This window comes from Pempheris klunzingeri, chromosome 9 (assembly GCF_042242105.1).
Source record: "Pempheris klunzingeri isolate RE-2024b chromosome 9, fPemKlu1.hap1, whole genome shotgun sequence".
NCBI classification, from domain to species: domain Eukaryota; kingdom Metazoa; phylum Chordata; class Actinopteri; order Acropomatiformes; family Pempheridae; genus Pempheris; species Pempheris klunzingeri.
Window position 1 is genome coordinate 8,546,343 of NC_092020.1, and position 14,779 is coordinate 8,561,121.

General features: G+C 42.5%; 1 protein-coding gene across 1 annotated transcript; it reads right to left on the reverse strand.

Moving 5' to 3' along the window:
- Nucleotides 1-616: 616 nt before the first annotated feature.
- Nucleotides 617-13,963, reverse strand: LOC139207475 (protein ABHD18-like). Its single transcript, XM_070837201.1, has 14 exons — nucleotides 13,826-13,963; nucleotides 11,007-11,115; nucleotides 9,846-9,930; nucleotides 9,640-9,740; nucleotides 9,233-9,308; nucleotides 9,029-9,115; nucleotides 8,523-8,548; nucleotides 8,167-8,305; nucleotides 7,943-8,032; nucleotides 7,112-7,213; nucleotides 5,990-6,231; nucleotides 4,202-4,338; nucleotides 2,944-3,106; nucleotides 617-2,574 (listed from the first exon to the last, which is right to left on the reverse strand). Exons 2-14 carry the CDS (start codon nucleotides 11,096-11,098, stop codon nucleotides 2,517-2,519), a joined length of 1,398 nt encoding a protein of 465 aa, XP_070693302.1. The 5' UTR covers nucleotides 11,099-11,115; nucleotides 13,826-13,963; the 3' UTR covers nucleotides 617-2,516.
- Between the last annotated feature and the right edge of the window lie 816 nt (nucleotides 13,964-14,779).

The window sequence follows — 14,779 nt, forward strand, 5'->3', positions numbered from 1 at the left end:
ACCTCATGGAGCTGACAGAATGCAAAGAGCAAAGCTGTCATCAAAGCAAAAGGTGGCTAGTTTGAAGAATCTAAAATATAAAACATGTTCTGTTTAACACTTTTTTGTTTTCTACATAATTCCATGTGTTCCTTCATAGATATGATGTATTCAATATTAATCTACAATGTAGAAAATGATAAAAAAATTAACTTTTGTATGTAACTGGTTTCCTCCATTTGCACCTGATTAACATCACATGACTTGTATTGGCATTGAAAGCTGCTAGTGAACAGAAACCACCACTGCAAATTAGCTGCAGAAGACTGAAATTCAGGGCTGAATAACTCTGGAGTTGAGTTCCATTTGCACATTTGTTACATGACGACGTATCATCGCCTTCAGGTCCATAAAATCATTACAAATAACCCTGTAGTTTCCTCCCTTAAACAATAATTGTGTGGTCTTCTATATTTTTCACCAAAAGACCAAAACCAACTAAGTGTTAGTCCATCTCTCAATACTTGGAATCTTGTTGAGCTCTATTTTCAGCAGCAGATGAATCCACATCTGGCGCTCTGCTGTGTATTTGGGGCAGGTGTGTGCTCGTGGAAATGAATGATCATGTCAGCCAGTGGACAGTGTTGATCACTGATGTGTTTTTAATCATGTTCGGACAAGAGTGGAGCTCTATGGCACAAAGGAAGAAGACATCAGGCTGTGACAAACACACACGCACACACAGACACACACACGCACACAATACTTGTTTGTAGATACTGAAGAGTCAGCGTTGGCAGGTCTGAACATAGCATTTGTTGACAAGATGAAAAATACAGACTTTTACCAGAGTTTTCTTTTAATTCTGAACAAACTGTCATTTTGCAGATGTGAAATTCTGCACTTTTCTGGCTCGGTAGCACCACTTAATTAGTGTACAGGAAGTTTTAAAATCAGTGGAAACCTACAAAAATCTGAGCTCCCTGCTTAAGAAAACTTTTCTTTTTTAGCTCATACAAATAGATTTAATATCAAGCTGGAATAATATAATTTGGTGCTTCCTGACACAACTTGTACAACTATATAGATTTAAAAAAAAAAAAAAAATCAAGCTGCTGAATTTGCTGAAATGTCGACCCCAAATAGCCGGAATCAGAACGAAGGTCTTCAGTGTCAGTGGCAACATTACATGAACGTTATATAAATAGAAGGACAAGAACATGGCACAGTTAACCGAAGGATGAAACTTTACAGCAGTTTTTAAACAGTCAAAAGAAAGTGAAGAAAACAATGAAAAGCACTGGCTGACTGGTTTTCTGTCTGTGGGGGAGGTGGGGTGAGGGTGGGGTTATTTTCACCCTGTGTGGAGCGACATCCCTCTGTTATTAAGTGCGTCTCTGACTTTTCCTTTCTTACTGCATTTGACCAGCTCAGTGTGAAATGTTTTTACTCATCTGATAGATGGAGACACGCTAACCTAACTACGATATCTGGGAACCAACGTGAAGACTGAACAACATGTAAAGCCTTTAGCTGCACTTAGGTACTGCTGCTCTCTTTTTTTTAGGCAGTTTTCTTCCCAGTAATCCCGCGACATTTGTCCGTACATCCACGGGTACACTGCGGACATTTAAAAAAAAAAAAAAAAAAAAAAGACTACTGCAGCACCCTCCTTGCTAGTCTGCCTGCATGTGCCACCTGAGCTCTGCGGCCTGACTGTTCTTCGTTCTACCCAAGTTCTCCCACATTACACCGCTCCTCTGCAGCCCGCGCTGGCTACTGCTGGCTGCTCCGTGACCGTTTGCTGTCCTGGTTCCACAATGACGGGACAAGCTCCATACCGACATCAGCAGAAAACTGCTTGAGCCCATAAAAAAAAAAATACATTTATTGTTACTAAAAGTAGACATATATGAGCTCAGTATATATGAAGGAGTTGATGCACTTCATTCTTGCAATTGTGTTGTTCCCATTTGGGTGAATGCACTTACTGTAAGTCACTTTGGATAAATCTAATTCAATTCAACTTAATAACGTGATGATTCACAGACAAGCCTGCTATTATGCTGATACTGATATAATATCAGTATGATAAAACAGGGACTGTCTGTGCGTCCTATCCAGAGTTTCTCCAGGTTAGGGGAAGAAGCAGAAGATTCCTAGCCACAACAGGATGGACAGGTCTAGCCTGACAGAGCAAACCAATGAAGGAAGAACACACACTGCCACATGGCTACTGTCTGTTAAAACCAGTTTACCAAAGTCAAACTAGATGAATAAGTGCTGTGACAACCATATACTGACGGGATAATACAATTTTCACTTCTTTATATTTGCTCGGGTGCGCCAGGGCGTACACAGCTCCCTTTGTAGAAGTAGGAAATGTAAAGAATTACAAAGTGACTGTGCTTAGCAGACCTTTATCTAAGGAAGGCCTAGAACGCTCAGACAAATCCTATCTCGGTCGATGAGGTCTTCTGGTCTGTGGATAGGCTTTTTCCAGTGTCCGGCCACAGGTCCTGGTGCTGTTTCAGGGACTAGTGCAGGTTGGGATACTTCAAGCAGAATCTGTCAAATGCATCATATATGGCCCGTCTGCGAATGAAACGGACATGCAGTCAATTCTAAAACAGCGAGACGTAGCGTGACAAAGAAAGGATGGTGAACATAAAATCACTGTGGTTTGTGAAACTGTGAATTTGCTCTTTTTCCCCAGGCGAAAAGTCAAGTAAATGACAACAGACAGGAGATCTTAAATCAAAAGATGTCTCGCACAGTGTCAACAAAACGCAACATCATCATTTTCATATGGACTGGCTTTATTGGACAACCCAAGCAACGTGGATCTGCCTTGGATTGCACAAGTGTTCCTACTTTTCAGGAATTTCTATGTCTACTGTAAAACGTTTGGACATAAAGACAGGCTATGCAACTTATTTTAGAAACTCTGAGTCAGTGGTTTACCTGAAGACATTCTGTTTAAACAGGTATGCACTGATGTGTCCTCCATTCAGATATCTGACCTCACATCCTGGCCAGATCTCCTGCAGACTGAGGACCCCTGTACGAGGGATGTAGGCATCCTCTTTGGCCTGGACCACGATGATTAGACTGGTGTCTACAGGGACTAGGATAGGTGGAAGGACACATTCCATTTATTTGTCTATACATCATATATATCATACATCATCTGCAACATTTTCTCGAAATTTAGAGGGGAGACTTTACGCAAAATGCACTTTTTAAAGTCTTTTCAACATAAATGTGTCTCCAGTGTGTCTAGCAAACCCCAAACTATGAGAAAAGACCCTTCTCTCTCTTTTTCTCCTGCTTCGTCTTCCAGTAAATGTGTTTGAAACATGCTGTTTAGCTTTGGCTCCCCTTCTTACATAGAAATGAGGGATGTCCAACGTGCAACATCCTTCAGCCCTCCAGCAGGCTGACTGCAGGCCTGCTGAAAACCTGAATCACCCTCACTGTCCTCCATTGCTGTTACCTCGCCAGCACCAGCTCAGGTAAAATGAAGATGTTGAAGATTCGATTAAAGCAGACAAGTCGTTCTATTGTTGCCCCGGCTGTGCAAATCCCAATGAAGATGCTCTCTATTGCCCCTTGGTAACTTGGCACCTTTCCTTAAGAAATACAATCATTTATTAGCTTCCTCACCAGGGTGGAGATGTGAGGTGACCATGTTCTCTGTGTACTGCTCGTAGTAGTTAATGTTAATTTGCTGGCGATATGAAGTTTCACCATTGTATGAAATCCAGCCAGTGGCAACAGCCTAAGCAGGGCACTCCAAACGTTCTTTTCCCGAGCAACACTCCCAGCTCTTCCTGGGGGATTCCTTGGCCAGATGAGATATATAATCCCTCCAGCGAGTTCTGGGGTGTCCTCCCAGTTGGATGTACCAAGAAGACCTCCAAAGGGAGGCGCCTGGGAGGCATCCTGGAGCAGCGGCTCTACCCCGAGCTCCCTCTGGATGTCTGAGCTCCTCACTCTATCTCCATGTCCAGACACCCTGCTGAGGAACCTCATTTTGGTGGCTTGTGCCCACAATCATGTTCTTTCAGTCATTAAAGAAATGAAAGAAACAAAACTTATTCTAGTCTACATTTAATTATTTTATAGAAGATTTATGTGTGCTTTCCTCTGTCTTACTTGTGCCAGGCTATTAATGAGAAACATTGCCCGTAGACATGTGTGTTTGCCCCATGAAACTTACCTGAGAAGTTGGCCATGTGTGTACATTCATCCATTACTCCCTTCATGAAGCTCATAGACTCTCTGTGCAGTGATGGCCGGCAGCATTTGTCTGACTTTGTCCTCTTCCCATGCAGTGTGTTGTTTGCATGAAGGATTCTAAGAAAAGACAGAGAGGGATTCCAGATGAAAAAGTGTCACTGCAACCATGAGTAACAGTAGGATCCTGAACATTCAACAAAACAGACAAACGAATAAAACACACAAAAAAAAAATAATAATTGTCCTCCTTGTGAAGGGCTCATAGCATGGGTGGACTTTGGTCTCAATCAAGAGTCTCTTTCAAGAATGAACCAAGGCACACTGTGGAGTTTATGCAAAATGAAAATTCCTTTATCTCTCCAACTGCTGTTCACAGAATTACCTGTGTTCACATTCAGACGTGCACAACAGACCTTGAGAGGAAAGGTGGTACCCCAGCTATCTTCCTCCACACACACAAACACAACATGGAAGTTTAAACGCCGGGAATTAGAATCATTGTTAATGTCGTGAAAATCTATAAATTTCAAGATGGGGGCACATGTTGCACGTATCAAATAAGATGTTTTGCAACACCACACAATTTGTTTAGAGACTGGAGTGCCCCTGCAACCACCTACCAACAACAGTCAACGCGAGATCTTTTGGATTATAAAACTGAAAGGGGGAAATAGCCTGACATAACAAACAACAACCAAGATAGCTCATAGATAGATTACAGCAACTATAGCACTGACAATAGGAATATGACTAATAATTAGCAATATGGTAACAGTGAGAGAGAACCACAGCAGGAGAACCAGGACCAGGATCCACAGGAACCAGAGAGATGAGAAAGGCACAGAAAGGCTCCGGGGAAGATACCAAGTTAGTAACAGGCATTAAAGAGACATGAAGCATCAGGATGGAGAGGAAGAGGAGGAGAGGGTGCATCATGGGAGTCCGCTGGCAGTCTAGGCCTGTAGCAGCATAACTAGGGGCTGGTCCAAGACCTGATCCAGCCCTAAACTATAAGCTTCATCACAAAGGAAGGTTTTAACCTACTCTAATGTAGAGAGGGTGTCTGCCCCCCGAACCCAAACTGGAAGGAGCCTCCTGCACTAATTTTGAGGACTTTAGGAACCACTGGCATTCTGAGAGCTCAATGCAGCACTATGAGTTCTTTAAGATATGATGTAGCCTGACCATTAAGAGCCTTCTAGGTGAGGACAAGGATTATTTTCTGGATTTTACTGGAAGCCAGCGAAGGATTCATAGACAGAATGGTGCTTCCCATGATCTTTTAACCCCTGCTTGGTCGGCCAAAACTGCTCCATGCCCAAATGTGGTCATTCTATATGTACCAAAAATAGGTTTGAGTGGTCCATTGGCTCACTGAAATCTAAAAAAGGAACTATGACCGTTGATGTAAGGATCTCCAAGTCGCAGACAGTCACAGACAGTCTATCTTGCAATGTCTGGAGCACAGCACAGCAATCACCTGTCACCATGGTAACCCTGACATTGGAGTGTCATTCCTTATCCGAACGGCGCCAGACTACCCAAAACAACCACACAGTTAAACTGTGCTCCAAAGACAGAGATGTTTCCCAACATTAAGATTCACAGTCGGCCTTGACCAAAACTAACCTAGGGTAAATCCTGTGTGTAGAGGCTAAAGACGGATAATTCTCTCACAAATATGAACGTGATATTTAAAGCCTTGTCCTTAAAAAACTGCAAAGAACACACTCTTTAGCTTGTATTGACATTGGCTTAAATTGATTACCTTGGTCGAGTGTCCAAGCTTGTACCACTGTTGTTCACTGATGATAAGAACTCGTCTAATCTGTCTCCAGTCCTGCCCTCCTCAGTTCCAATCAATAGGCCACGTCCAGCTTCCCCTCCAGCTTTAGGCTTTTCACCCTGGCCATAGACTGCTTGGAGTCTGTCATCTCCAGAGAGGCCCAGCAGATGCTCTAAAGAATCTGCATTCTGCACAAGTTCTGGATCCATCTTAAGGGAATCAGCCTGTTAGATGTAGACACACAGACCAAAAGACAGATCAAATATAGTCAGTGATGCTCACGTGTGTTCATGCATGTTTTTGGTTAGGGGGAAACTGGCTCTCAAGCAGAGTCCTTGTTGTGCTTCTGATTCATGGAGAGATTCCTTAAGTTTCTATAGGACATTCAGAACACCAATAAAGCCTTAAACAACTACTTGTTATGGAAAGATACTGTAGAGTAATAGCAACTTAAGAAAGAACTCGCACTCCCTCTGTGTGTGTGTGGTAATCCAAGGCTTCTCCGTCCTTTGTTTCGGTTGTCAGGACAGCCGCACATGAGTGTTAGTGCATGTGAGTCTATGAATCGTGAACTTGAAACCAAAAAACTGGTGAAATGAATCCAAAAGCAAACCAGAGCTGCTGCTCAACAACAGACTCATCTGAGCTACTGATCTCGGTAGCACAAAAGCGAAGAGCGGTGAGCCAATGGGTGGATACAGAATGAGAGCGAACGAACAAGAGACCGGCTGCAGGGGAAGGAGGAGGTGCACATTTGGTTTGGTTGAGATGCTGAGATATCGTTTCAATTTCACAGTAGAACCATTGGTTCATGATTCCTTGATTAAGTTTCACCAGATGTAAGTATATATCACGTTACCAGAGTCCAACTGAGCTCAAGGACTTTCATTATGGTCTGATCGTTTGGCCAAAAAAGTCATTTGATTTTGAGATGACAGTAGAAAAATGTTCTGATGTGACATTGTGATATTTCAACTTATAACTCAGTTTCCATATGTAGACGAATGCATTAGCATTTTTAATATTCTTATTTTCATTTTCCATCACTATGTGAGTATGAGTGAGTGATGAAAAAAAAAAAAAAACATTAAAAAGATAACATACCCCACAGTACTCCAGCAGCTTAATGATTTCCTCTTCATACACAGAGTTAATGGCATACTGCTTCTCCAGCTCGGTCCAGTTTACTGCTTTACTCAGCACTCCCTACACACACACACACACACAGACACAGACACACAGACACACAGACACACAGACACACAGACACACAGACACACACAGACACACACAGACACAGAGCCATAAAAAGGAAAAAAAATACTAGTTCAAGTTCATTTCTTCAGAATGCATTGCTGTGGGGTTGCATTTCAATTCATTCATTCTAATATTAAAGGATAGCCTCACATTTTCTTAAAACAAAACTCAAATGTCTGTATGTACATTTAAATAGTTATTGATCTCTGTAATTGCTCCTCCCAATATTCCATACCATTCCATGATGGAGTTGGTAATGGTGTTCTGATGAAGCAGCAGAAATTCACCAGAACATGAGAGGACCATGTGCCACTTTTAGTTTGTCATAGTACGCACACCAACTTTACCCACACCACCTTGTAGCCAATCTGTAGTATAATATGAGTTATATCATTATAGCTAATAACTTTAGAACTGAGCATTTTTAGACAAAAGTCAATCAGGAAATGTATATTTGGAAAGGTTCAAGGTAAAACCACAATAAACATGTTCTTGTTATTTATAGTTCTTTATATGTGATCTTCATAATCCAACCAATCAGGCTGCTGCTTGTACAATGTATCTGATCAAGCCGCAGTATACACTTCCATCAACCAGCAAAGAGAAGAAAAACACTTAACAGATGATAGCCAAATGTGTCCTTATTGATCTATGTCAAGTAGAAAAAGAGTCTCTCACCGTGGTAAAAACACTAGAGGCAGTGGACCAGGACAAACAGGGAATCAGGGGGATGGGCTTCGGCCAGTTAGTCACTGCCAGGGATGCCATCTGGACACAAAGACACACGAGGGACTTCATGAAAAACATGATCTTTGGGGAGGATTAGGTATTACATTGGAACCACCTGAAACTAGAAACTGCTTAAAAAACTAAATGGCATAATGTGTGCTTTGGTGACTCACATATCCTCCCATGGAGATGCCAGTCATTCCTAGTGGCCAATAACCTTCTCTCTCAAGCCAACTGAGAAGCACCGATGACTCCAGGATCAAAGCCCCTCCCATTACAAACAGGTCCGACACGTTCTTTAGACTGGACCGCCTGAAATATAGAAAGGAAAGCCCCCATACAGTTTAACCAGAGATTCAACAGAATATGTGCTTGAACGACACAATGAAGAGGTGAAATGTCATTCTATCTCATGCTGTGATCAATGTACATTTTCTTATTTGATCCACTCATATCTGAAAATAAACACTCAGCTAACTGGTAATTAGTCAAACAAATCTCTAGTGTGTGTGAAGGGGCGTTCACTTACAGTTGGTCTTTGGGTTTACGATAGCCATGTAAAAGGTCCGTCAAGGAATAAAACAAATGTCAGCAGACAGCGACGTCACAGAAAGATTACAAGAAGACACAAACACATGACCAGAGGATGAAGTTCAGGTGTGAGTGTGAATGGTTGTGTCCTGATATGACTGAATAATGTAATGATCCTTCAAGCGGAAATAAACTAGAATGTAATCCCCAACCGATTTTACAGTATCTGTTGTTCACACCTGCTTTATACTTTACGGAAAGCCGTCTAAAAAAGGTACATAGCGGGACGTGTGTGTTGTTAAATGGGCAGCCTTTGATCTGAGATGTGCTGCTGATGTGTTACACACAGCCGTGGATGACGGCGGTGCATCAGTCCTGTCACGGCCTCCTTTCTGACTTTTTTTTTAGCTTTTCATATAGATTCTCTTTTCATGAGTGAAAGTGTGTTAACATAACGTTAAGAACAGTGGCATAAAGGCAGCTGTGAAAAGACAATAAAAGGATATAGTAAGGGTTCTCCAGAAGCAGTGAAGCCATTCCTGCCTCCTTGATCATGGGCCTGGCCATCAGGGTCCGCCGACGCCAGAAGAACTGCGCACACACACACACACACACACACACGCACACACGTCACTCTTATCCAGCATTTTCGGCCTTGGTGTACTTAAAGTTTAAGTTGAGGCAAGGTAAAAAGCTTAAGAGCCTTACATGGTCTCCAGTCCCAGCCAAGTGAATACATACTGGTCTGTTCTTCTGCCACCTCTTGGGAACTATGAACTGGAACCTGCAACAACACATACTGGATGAGGACTCACTTGGATGTGACAGCACACAAACACATCACGAGTGATCCCTTGTAACTTATTTGACAGCGTGAAACTCAGCTGACAAAGTGAAATATGGCTGCAGTTATCGATTGATGTTGTTATTGTCCATTTAACGAGAACAATGCACAATACATTTGCTGCACCAGATTTGGAATAACAACAACTGGAATGGAAACAAATTACCAGCGAACATTTCATTATAATGCGCTGTGTTTTAGAGAGCGTGTTTAAACCTGTTTTATCTGTTCGTTCAGTATTAGAGGTAGAGGACGACGTCATGGTCTGTACCTGGCTTTGACCGCCTCTGTTGGCAGGATGCCTGGAACAAAGTGCTCCAGAGGAGAGATGAAGAACCCATCGTGAATCTGACAGTCGGCGTGGTCCTCTGTCTGGACACAAAGACACAAGCATGTGCACGTGTGTGAGAATAAAATAAGACTAAACAGATACTTACAGCGTGTGAGAGAGCAGCGACAGGAGACCAGGCGGAGTACCTTGTTTATGTAAATTGGATAATCCTTAGGCACCAGAAACTTGCATTTCTCTCTGTCTCCAATGATTTTACGGAACTCAAAGATTCTGAAAAACACAACCAAGCGAAAACATAGCAGTTCAACATCTGCACAGATCCAGCTGTTTGATCACTGAGTGCCAACAGAAAATGATGTGATGAAAATATAGTGTGATGAAACTGAAATGACGTGCTCCAAATCATCCCCTCAGGAGCCAATGTATGATTTCTCATTTGGCATACCCATGTTTGCCATTCACCCACATTGCAAAATCGCCGATTACAGTATGTGTCTTGTATTCTGAACACTGGCACCTTTGAAACCACAGTATTGCTGATGCTCCAACTTAGAGCTACAGCTGGGTGCTTTGATACTTGAGAGTAGTGAAAAATGCCTCAAAAGCTGGTTTCTAGACTGCTGTTTTGAAGCCTTGGGTTTTGAAAGTTGGCTATTACCAACTTGGGATGTTGACTTTGCAGAGGCCCGCCCCTGATTGGTTAGGTCAAAAGGTAGCCCCGCCCTAAAGCACACCCTGCTTTCTAGTCAATTTCATTTTAAACGGGACATAATTCACAAAATGAACATCATGCTGTATTGAGGAAGATTTAACTCTAGCAGGACTTCCATACAATCAGAATACTTTTCCTACCAGTGAAGGTGTTGGCCACCTGCTGGCTGTTGGAAAGAATGCAGTTTAAGGCACTTGCACAGTCTATCTATGACACTACCCTGCTGTCGAGCAGACCATTTGTCGGTTACCACTGTTAATGTCCTTACAGGAGCAACCCAGTGAGTAAGCCACCATTACTTGATGAGGTGGTGTAACAGAGGCTCTGTCTAAGGAGGTGGAGCAGTTGTCTGAAGGTTCCCTTTTCGATTCTGGCATTTATACATTTCCATCTATTGATATCATCTTAAGCACAGCACAGAAGCACAGCTTGTATGTGGGCCTCGCTGGGTGAACACAGAAGTGAGCTCTGACCAAAGTCACTCAGCAGTCATCCATGCCAGTCTTCCCTAAGATCATAACCTTAGGTAGTGACAGACACTGTGGACAGAACAGCTGAGATGTGTTGAATGTGTGTGATCACGTGCTTCTCTATATCTCTAGCTGTATTTGGTTGTGTTCTCTGCTTTCCATACCTCTTGAGATCTTCAGGCTTCCCCCATCCCCCAATGAAGAGTTTGCTGAGAAGCAGCCTCCTGTAAAATATGTCCAATCTACTCACACCCATGGACCAGCACCTGGCATCTACACAGAGAGAAACACGCCTCCATCAGGTTGTGTAGAAAAGTAACGCTTACAGGTGATATCTTTACAGGTTTCCTGGCAATGGGCCTACTCAAACTGAGCGCTGAATGGACGTGCTTGTATACTTGATATTGCTCCGCTTATCAGTGGTGCCTCTCCTGCCTCACTTGTTTGGTAAGTCACAAGGTGAGTCCACAGATTTATAGTTGTTACAGAGTAAGACCGCTGCTTTGTACAGAGTGGACAACAGCCTGATCTTTTTAGTAACTTGGGATGGAACTGTAAAAAACAAAAAAAACAAAAACTAGGAGTCGAGTGCAGATCTCCACCAGGTGATCTCTAACATGCCTTACTATAACCTAACCTAACCTAAACCTATAACCACGGCAAGCTTTACAAGATATTGGTCCTCCTGCCATGTCTGTAATTGCAGACTCAATTTCTGCACAAGTGTCTTAAACTAGTTGTATCCTGTAACTGTTTCAATAAAGTTGTTAAAATGTTACAACAACTTACAGTGAAGACAGCAGTGTAGATGTCACAAATGGTCATATCATGCTTAACTATAGCGGATCATAACATTTTGGGTATGGAGTAAATCTGTAGCAGTTCAAAACAAGACCACATTTTTCAGCGTCATCTGTTAAGAGCTATTGAACAGCAGCTTGCGCTCATGCACAGGGCCGGCTCACTGCACCGACTGAAATGCACAGGTGAAGGCACTTTGCAGCAGAGCTCCAGCGTTTTCACCAGACGCTGAGAACCTGTCGTCTCGACAACCACTTTTCCAGTCCTAGTTATTACTTTGGCACAGTCTGAATGTGCAGTGAGAGGCCGCCTGAGCGCTGAGCTGGATTTTGTGTTGTAGTTAGCTGCACTAAAGATCTGTTTAAAAGTGTCAGCTGAGGCGGTGCTCCTTCTTCTTCTTATGTTGTATTAATGTTTCGCTGCTTGTGCTTATCACTTAAAATCTATCGTTATTAACTAGCAGGTTAGCGGTTAACATTTATGTTAACGTTACACATATATTTGCAGGAGTGAGAGAAATCCCCTGCTACTGTTGGTGCCCAGCGTGATGATGCAGATATTAGGAAACAGGAGTATAGTTGTTGTGTCACATGTCATTTTAAATGAGGAAAACTATAATACTATAATATTAGTCCTGTTATTATTCTTCATATATTAACTATTGTCAAGTTTTTCACTGTTACCATATTGCTAATTATAAGTCATATTCCTACTGTCAGTGCTATAGTTGCTGTTAGTCTCTCTCTCTCTCTCTCTCTCTCTCTCTCTCTGAAGTGAGTCAGAGTCTCCGTTCTCCTCCTGCAAGGTTGGCAGCTGTTGTTTGCCAACCCTATCAGTGGAAATCAGAGCCAAGTGCATGAGATGGGATTAAAACAGTAAAGCTTTCATATCTTTCTATTGTCTATAAGCAGCTGTCCTGTTAATGATGAACATTTTCTGCACTGTTCATCCCGAATACATTTTGTAGCACGTTAATATCAACTGCAATGACTGCATGTATGTAAGTTACACATTATAACTAGAACTATTTCAGAATACACCATAAAGAAAGCTGTTGAGATATAGTGGATGCAATTGAGCAACGGAATACATAGTTTATAAATCAACCTCATTAACTTTCACAAAATAGCTAATAAGGCCTATTGATGATGGTAAAGGAGTATTTTATCGTTGCTGAGGCATCCGTTGAGGATGTAAATGTGACAGTCGGACAAAAATTAATATTTCATCCATTTAGATGAAGGCGGCAGGCATGTGGAGTCACCTCACAGACACCAGCCCTCATCTTAATGTGAGAGCAGAATAGATAGAGCCATTTTTGGAAAAGTGCTTTGATATTAAATTATTAAAATGTGACTACAGTCTTGGACATTTTCAGTAGGAATCCATTTCAGCAAACCATTGAGAATAAATGCTGTGGAGCTGGACGTGAACACACTGTTTCGGCACAAGTGATTTAACATTTCCTTTGTTCCAATTGTGCATCTGGAATAAAGTTCACTTCTGTTTGAGGATAGGCAGGAACACAAGCAGATTTTGGAGCCCACTGCGAGCTTCAGCCTGCCAAAAGAAACAGTTGTATAACAGCAGTTGTGCCTGTGGATAAATGAGCCCACTGGAAACATGGCGCAGGTCACGTCACGCTGACCGCTCTGCTGTCACGTGAGGTCAAACTTCAGCCGTGCTTCTGGTGCCGAACATTCACCGTAACGACTAGAAGAGAGGCGCCCACTGAAATGTGACATTTCTCGCCCTTTCCACGGACACAGTCAGAGTGGGGCTTTAGTTTAGTGGAAACATTCAGAAGCAATGACATTATGAATGATGCACTGAGCTATATATACATATACACATATATATATTTATATATATATAGTGGCTGCTGAACTTACAGCAGCACATCGCTAGCTAGCTGATAACGGCAAAGATAAGATAGTGTAAAAGGGTAACGAGTAAACTCTTCTAACAGTCACTAACGGTATATTATGCATATATTATGTGGTGTGTGGGAAACTGAACGTCTATGACAGCAGAGCAGACACCAGACTGTACGAATATTTTCCTGCTGTCCAAAGTTCAACTTAGCTAAGTAAGCTAGCTAACTTAGCCTGGATCATTCATTGCCGACAGTTAACGCAACGGACGCCGTAGGTACAAACAGACAGGAAAACAATAACGTTACCTCAGACTGTCACGTTACATGGACGGCTGCTATCCTCGTGGACTTGTTGGCTAAGGTTAGCAGCTAACGTTATCCTCAGAGGTCCTCAGAGGGCGACTGGCTGACACCCGCTCATTATTCGTCAAGCTGCTGCTGATGCTGTTGCTGCTGGCACCGTGTGTCCTTCTGTGAAAAAGTGCGGAGGGACTTCCGGTCACAACATTCAAAAGAAACCTGTCCCGAACACACGTCTACTCGCTGGTGTAAGAGGTCTTATTATATTTATATATATTATATTAGGTCATAGTGTGGCTTTTATCAGTAGCTTCTGACAGCCCAGTGACCCTTTTAGATCACATTAATGTCCTCTTAGATCATATGTCTCAGCTCTCACATAATCAACTCAAACTCCACATCTTAATCACCGACACCACCCGGAAGCATTACCTGTACTGGAAAAGTCAGCAGGCGCCTGAGGACTGCCTGTTCTTTATGTCCTCTTGTTGTGTGTCTGAAGCAAACAGTGGTGCTGTTAGCTATGAGATGAATGACTTTGACCTGTCAGAAAGAGAAGTCATGTGACACAGCTCAGTGCTGTCAGGGACCAGGTCCCTCCACATCCTCTCCTTCAGGTCTGTTCCCTGGTTTAGGTCTGTATTTACTGGATATTTAGTTTCCTTATAGTGTTGCCAAGTGGGAGATGCAGAAATTTAAAAAAAAAAAGCAGTGATCCAAAGGTTCGATCTTGTACGGCACATACTAGATTTTCCCCAAAGACAGCTACGTAAATTGATCGTCACTGTATCTTGACAAATCAGATTGTGCTTTCACGCGATCTGAATGTAGGAACAGTGAAATAAAATCCATTTATCCGATCAAACGTGATTAGTGGTCACTAGCTAACCATGGGCTCACTTTGAAACCACACTTTACTGTTAGATGGCGGCTTGTTAGCAGAGCCATATGTTAGTGTGT

What these genes read in the sequence shown, in the direction of transcription:
- LOC139207475 (XM_070837201.1), bottom strand. Translation starts at nt 11,098, where the DNA reads ATGGGTGTGAGTAGATTGGACATATTTTACAGGAGGCTGCTTCTCAGC. An exon ending in GCATCTCCATGGGAGGATAT is followed by an intron (nt 8,033 to 8,166) that starts GTGAGTCACCAA and finishes CTTTGTGTCCAG; the next exon opens with ATGGCATCCCTGGCAGTGAC. An exon ending in AGCTGCTGGAGTACTGTGGG is followed by an intron (nt 6,232 to 7,111) that starts GTATGTTATCTT and finishes TACATCTAACAG; the next exon opens with GCTGATTCCCTTAAGATGGA.